Here is a 6,263-nt window from a genome sequence, read left to right on the forward strand (position 1 = left end):
AAGCAGTGCCAGACTCATAGAGGACGAAGATGTAACAAAAGTTTTTTATGATAAGGGGCCGAGGCCGATGTCGATGACCTGCATTGTCATCCTGCGCTACCCCTTGTCTGAAATCTAACCCGGAGAATCTCCTGCTGCTTATTCATGTCTGGAAATGGCCTGGGAATGAAATATTTCCCCCATTTTATCAATCCGCTGAATCTTTGTCGAGTTTATTCATTTGAAATACTGCAAAGCAAACCAGATGCATCTTTTCGGGTAGATTTTTTTTTCCCATTTCGTCTTGTCAGACATCTGTTGAAGAGCTGCCACAGCCGGGCTCTTTGTCCACAGCCCTGGGTCAAATGCAGCTCTCTGCTCTGGGAATACGGGATCACGGGAGAATAAAACGTCCATTTGCCTGGCTGGAGCTCAAAGTACAATTACCGAGTGGAGGCATGCAGCCTGCTGATATGACACACCAGCCCTCTGACCCACGGCCTCTTCTCTATTCGTTTTGTCTCTGTGTGTCTCACCTCTGTGTCTCTCTGATTCCCTTTCCCCTCCCTTTCTCTCCCTCTCATTTTCCTCCTACCCCTTTATTTCCCCTGTGACTCGTGCTCCCCCCATCACCTTCTTGTTCATCATTCTTTTTTATTCTTCCAATTTCTCTCCCACCCCCCCACCCCCCCCCCTTCTGCAGCGGTGAGCGCCCTGTCATTGTCCCTGCGCCGTCAGAAGCGTGACTCCCTGTCACCGCTGGAGGAGGACGACGTTCGAGAGAACATCATAACATACGACGACGAGGGCGGGGGGGAGGCTGACACGGCCGCTTTTGACATTGCGGCGCTCCAGAGTGCACCGCACAGCTCGCGCACGCACGGCTATCGCACTCTAGACAGCAGGAACGTGTGAGTAGGGGGGGAGCATGTGGGGAGTTTGTTTATACGTGCTGATACATATATATCTAACAGTTACATAACATCACAGTCTGCCTCTTATCATAGTAAGAACAAAATTAACCCCTTCAAAGTAAAAGCTTTCATCCCTGTCCAGCAATTAATTGATCCATTTAAGTAAGCGATCGGGCCTAAACTCCGAGGTCATAATCAGTTTCCGATGAAAACGCTGAGACAGAAGGCTATCAGGCCTGGCAGTCCAGGGAGACCACTTTGTTGTGCTCTTTCTGTTAAAGCTTGTTTATGTTCTGCCACATCAGAGAAGCGTTTGCACCCACTTAGATGTTTCTGTGAAACATTGTTATTGCCTTTGGACTAATAATTAGCTCCAATGAATTCATGCAAGCCGTATAGAGCGGCCATAAACAAGTACAAAGCCAGCCTTCAGTTTATCGAAAATTGCTTCTCGCGGTTTATGGAGGTGGTCACAGCAACATGAGAAACCGTCCGAATCTAATGCAATCCAATGAAATATCCCTGCAATGAATAATGCTACCTCGGTGAACCTTTGAATATTTCATTTCTGGTGACACTGAGTCACAGAGGAGACAGTAGTTAAACTTCAGGGTCACTTTGAAGCTGTACTTTGTGGTGCTGGTGTGATCTTAGGGAGACACATAAAGTTGTGTTTGCTGGTCATGAGGAGGAGCAGCAGTGGTTTACAATCCTCTGTCTGAGAAAGTCACCCTGAGGTTGCTGTCAGGATTGCTTTGTTTGGACTTGGAGACTACAAAGTTTCCACAGTACAGCTGAATTACAACAGTTTGTAATTCTATCCGCATACTACAGAGCTAAAAGCCTTGAAATCTCAGCCTTCACTGCATCGGTTTTTAATTTTGATTATGCTTCTGCCCTGTTGTTTTTAGATGGTTTTCCAGCTGTCCATCTGTGCCACTTATTAATGAGATGTCTCAGTAAGGCCTTGAGGGACATTTAACAGACTGTTGCTTTTGTTAATGCACAAATTTAGCAAAGCAAATCCTTTCAGATTGCGCACAAATGTTCACCTGGACGCAAGGACGAAAAAATTAAAATCTGTAACAATTCTTCATGTCTAAAAACGACTACACTGCTGTTGACCCAAGAGACAATTGATGGGGAAGACAACAACTCACATAATTCCATTTGCTTCATGATGTCATCAAACTAGTGCCCCTAGTGCCCAATGTTACAGATTTTAATAGAATCCATGAGATTGAAAGCAAACGTTCACCGGGACTCTAGGTTTAATTATGATAATATAAACTTAAAAATCTGGACACACATGGATCTAAAGTGCAATTTGCCGGTTGATGGAGGCATACAATCACAAGGTGATGATTGTAATGTTTTATATTATTACATAACATTACATATTGTTTAGCTGACGCTTTAAAACAAAGCAATTTACTATAATATTGTGTCTACAAATGTCTCGAAACCTGATAGTTGGTAAAGTGAAAACTAAATCTGGATGAGCCCTTGTAGGTTAGCCTGTCCATCGAAGTCAAAATTACAGGAGTACAGTACAATTTGGATTTAATACTTGACAGAGCATCAACGCTTCTAAACTTGGTCTCAGAAATCCCTTGTTCACAGTTTCCATTCTGATCAACACCTGAGGCATTTATTTCCTCTCTTATATCAGATACAGTAAAACAATGTTACAAAAATAAACCGCTTACTGAAGTTAAATGGAGAATGTTGTCTTGTCTCTTTCAGACGTTACACACATCGTAGCCAAGACAAAGCTCGCACCTACAGCTGGGCTCAGAACCCGGGTGTGGATCACAACTACACAGGACCAGTAGGACCCCTCTACGGTCGCCTCTGCTACAGCAGCCACACCTTACCTGTTCTCCGGCGCACGCCAGGCGGCACCTTTGAACCAGGCATGGCAGAGATGGGATACCGCTTCCCCGGTGGCCATCCAGACCACTCCCTGGTCATCCAGAACCAGGGGGCCATGGTGGGGGCGATGGAGTCTGGGGCAGTTTACATTACCCCCACGGACGGAAGCCGAATGGGGAGTTGCGCGGGAAGCCGTGAAGGGACCGCACCCCAGAGTGCAGTGAGCACGTCCGACGGAGGAACGCCGAGGACCAGTGACAGCCATGACAGAGGAGGAGGGACCAGGACTGCAAGCAACTGCACAGAGGGGAGCAACGATGAGAAAATGAACCACAGTCAAGACGGAGACTGGGTAAGGATTATGCTGACCAGCTGGAGGGAGAGTTTTGGAATTGCACACAGCAAAAACATTTTTTTAGTTTGGTTCCATTCTCCTCAGAAGTTGCGTAGTAGCACCATCCTAATTTTCTGCCAGGTTTTTTGTGGTTAAACTAAATTAAGCTGTTCCCAAATATGTTACATTAATGACAAGCATCCAATGGCATGTTGGTATTGCTAGCAATATTAATAACAACAAGAAGTTTAATATATAGTATTTAAAATCTAAGACAGCAAAGGATACAATAAAAATCTATACAAAATTCAGGATTACTTGTAAATTGACCATAAATTTTATCCATTGATGTTTCAGGAGAGAGTTTTAAGCCTGCAACCAGGTCAACCAGCTTCGATGGGAATCAGAACCATTAAAAATTGGATTCAGAGCGAAAAGATGTTAAAAAAAGGCAAAAGTAGAAGGCTATGTACACAATTATTTCCGAGTAAAGGAACCACACACCCTATAAACCAGTGTGACTGATCCCTTAATGACTTCCAGTGTTTCTACTTGATTTAACCTTGTTGTAGTGATTTTCTCTTTTTGTGGCTGCTCTGTGGTAAACCTAATGTAGCACTGAACCATCCGATAGTAGCAGGCGTGATTTTCGCGGTTGTGGTAAACATTTCCATGGTAACAGTGGAGACGTTGCTATTACACCTGAGGATTGTGGGTAGAGAAGTACTTCTAGTTGACATTTGAATAACACGTCTTTTCTTAAAACGCATTTGATATCATACAGACAAGTCTACCTTGGATGGTTAAAAATATTATGACTCATAATGAAAATCTCTATTGAGAAAAATAACTGGATTTGTACTTCTGGAACCAATTTGATGAGCTCTATTTCACTCTGGAGAAAAATACAGGTTGACTTTTTGAGTTTGTGCATTAATTAAAAGGGTGTCATTCTGCGCTGTCAGTTTCAGGAGCTTTAAGAAAGATAATGGGAAATTTAATCTAGTCATTATTCACATTGCTTTGTACTCTTAGAGTGTAGTTAGCTTGGAGGGAAAACGTAAGTTAATGATGTCCATCCTTCACTCTACCCTCTGCAAATAATGCATACTACACATTAGGTGTGACACTGGCATTGAAATGATTCTGTACTCTAATACATGGATCGATGGACAGTTGGCTAAATATTTCCGGATGGAGAAAAAGTGATAGATGTTCCACTTAGTAATGAATTACAATTGAATAAATTACATTACTATTAAGAGATGATTGCACTGGAAAAGCATTAAAGTTAAATGAATGAGTTAATTATTCAATAAAATAAGCAACCCAGTAAGTAAGATAGTAATTAAGCAAATACAAAAAATTATAATATTACTTTTGCATTCAACCTGGTGCTCTATATTATTGCAGTGATTACAACAGCATTACATTTTTAATCAGGCAGCAGAAATGTCCAGGATGCTGATTCAGACTTATCAGCACATTTATTTCCTGCTGTTAACGATCTTTTCTGTGTTTTCTTTTATTTATTAGACCATAGCAATGCTATCTGGCCCTTTCTTTATTTAATTTTCAAATATTTTATCTCTCAATCACTTCCCCCTCCATCTCCCTCTCACAGTGCAGTGTTAGCTCATTCTAGAGCTCAATTAATATCTATTGCTTCTTCCAACTCTTCTTCTTTTCCTATCTGTTCTGCTCATTGTCTGCGTCTCCCTCATTCCTCTCATTTCCTATCACCACCATCTCCTGCTTTTTGTCCATTCTGCCACAATTACATTCCCTTCATCTTTCTGTTTTGTTATGCCTTTTATAAAATTATCCCTATTGCCTGGGCAAATTTGTCTCATTTTCATTTTGATTCACTGTAACCAAACCTAATGGCACCTAACCCACTCATGGCCCCAAACTGAAACCACTCATGCCCGCCTACGTTCCCTCCAGGTGCAGTCGGAGTCGTTTCCCAGGGAGCACAATCTTGTCATGACCCGATCTGGCTCCGTGGCTGGCCAGGGTCACGGGGTCGGAGGCTGGATGGGCGACTCGGCCACACTCCCCCTGGCAGGACGCAGGGCTTCCCGTGCCGGCTTGTCCCCAAACCGCACAAGCTCCGCCCAGTCTGACTCCAGCGGAGGAGGAGGAGGTGGTGGAGGAAGAGGAGGAGGAAGCGGAGATGGACAACAGCAACCTTCCAATGGACGCAACTATGCCACTGTGCTGCACAGGGAGATGTCGGGACAGAGGGACTACCCTGGCACCTTGGGGAGGGGAGGACTGGAGATGGGAAGCAACTTTGTGGTGGCAAGGCCAGACAGGGAGGGTGGAGGGATATCACTGGCCGGGAATCCACCTGTCTACCAGGAAACACCTGGCTTCATAAGGGACTGGCGTGATCGGATGGGTCTGGGAGGGTACGTTTTGGGCAGAAGGGATATGACCCCACAGCTTTTGCCCTTTCCAGGGCATCCTCGAGGAGCGTATAGTGGTGTGATGGGCTTTGGGGCCGGTTGGGTTCCAGGGACGGAGGCAGCACGAGATGCTCCAGGTCCCGGGGGTCCCTCCTTGGCCCTGAGGGTGGGTGAGTTCCTACGACTGCGCCTTGCCCAGGTCACCTTTGACCCCTCGCAGCCACCGTATGACTCGGTGCAGGTGTACGGCCTGGAGGGGACAGGGTCCAGGGCTGGATCCCTCAGCTCACTGGAGAGCGAGGGAGAGAAGGATGCAGAAAAGGAGGATTGGGGAGCGGGGCTGGATGAGTGGGGTCCTCAGTTCGAGAATTTAGCCCAGCTTTTCAAAGTAAGAGAAAAAGAGAAGGAAGAGAAGGAGAAAGTCGACGAGTGTGTCAAGAAGGAGAGTGAAATGAACGAGGAGCCTGAGAAGAAAGAGAAAAAAGATAGAGGAGAGCGGGCTAGAGAGGAGGGGAAAGACTGAGGGGATGATAAAAATGAAACAAATAGGGCAAAGGGGGTAAGAGAGGAAGGGAGGGAATAGGAGGATGATGAAAAGGCAACCGGCGCTAGAATAATGTGAAGAGAAGTTAAAGGGGAGAGAGATGAAGAGGCGAAGGAATAAAAAGAGACGGAGAAAAATGAGCCTAGGGAGGATGGAGAGTGCGAGGGCAGGGAGGGAGTGATTGATGTAATTTAAAGCAATAAGTG

At 45.1% G+C, this 6,263-nt stretch overlaps 1 protein-coding gene across 1 annotated transcript in view; it reads left to right on the plus strand.

Moving 5' to 3' along the window:
- LOC133017555 (uncharacterized) overlaps positions 1–6,036 on the plus strand; it is a 91,852-nt gene extending 85,816 nt beyond the window's left edge. The window contains exons 12-14 of the mRNA XM_061083663.1: positions 683–890; positions 2,640–3,120; positions 5,050–6,036. Coding sequence (XP_060939646.1) covers positions 683–890; positions 2,640–3,120; positions 5,050–6,036 — 1,676 coding nt within the window. The remainder of the gene's footprint in view (positions 1–682; positions 891–2,639; positions 3,121–5,049) is intronic.
- Positions 6,037–6,263: the final 227 nt, after the last annotated feature.

This window comes from Limanda limanda, chromosome 13 (assembly GCF_963576545.1).
Source record: "Limanda limanda chromosome 13, fLimLim1.1, whole genome shotgun sequence".
Classification (NCBI taxonomy): domain Eukaryota; kingdom Metazoa; phylum Chordata; class Actinopteri; order Pleuronectiformes; family Pleuronectidae; genus Limanda; species Limanda limanda.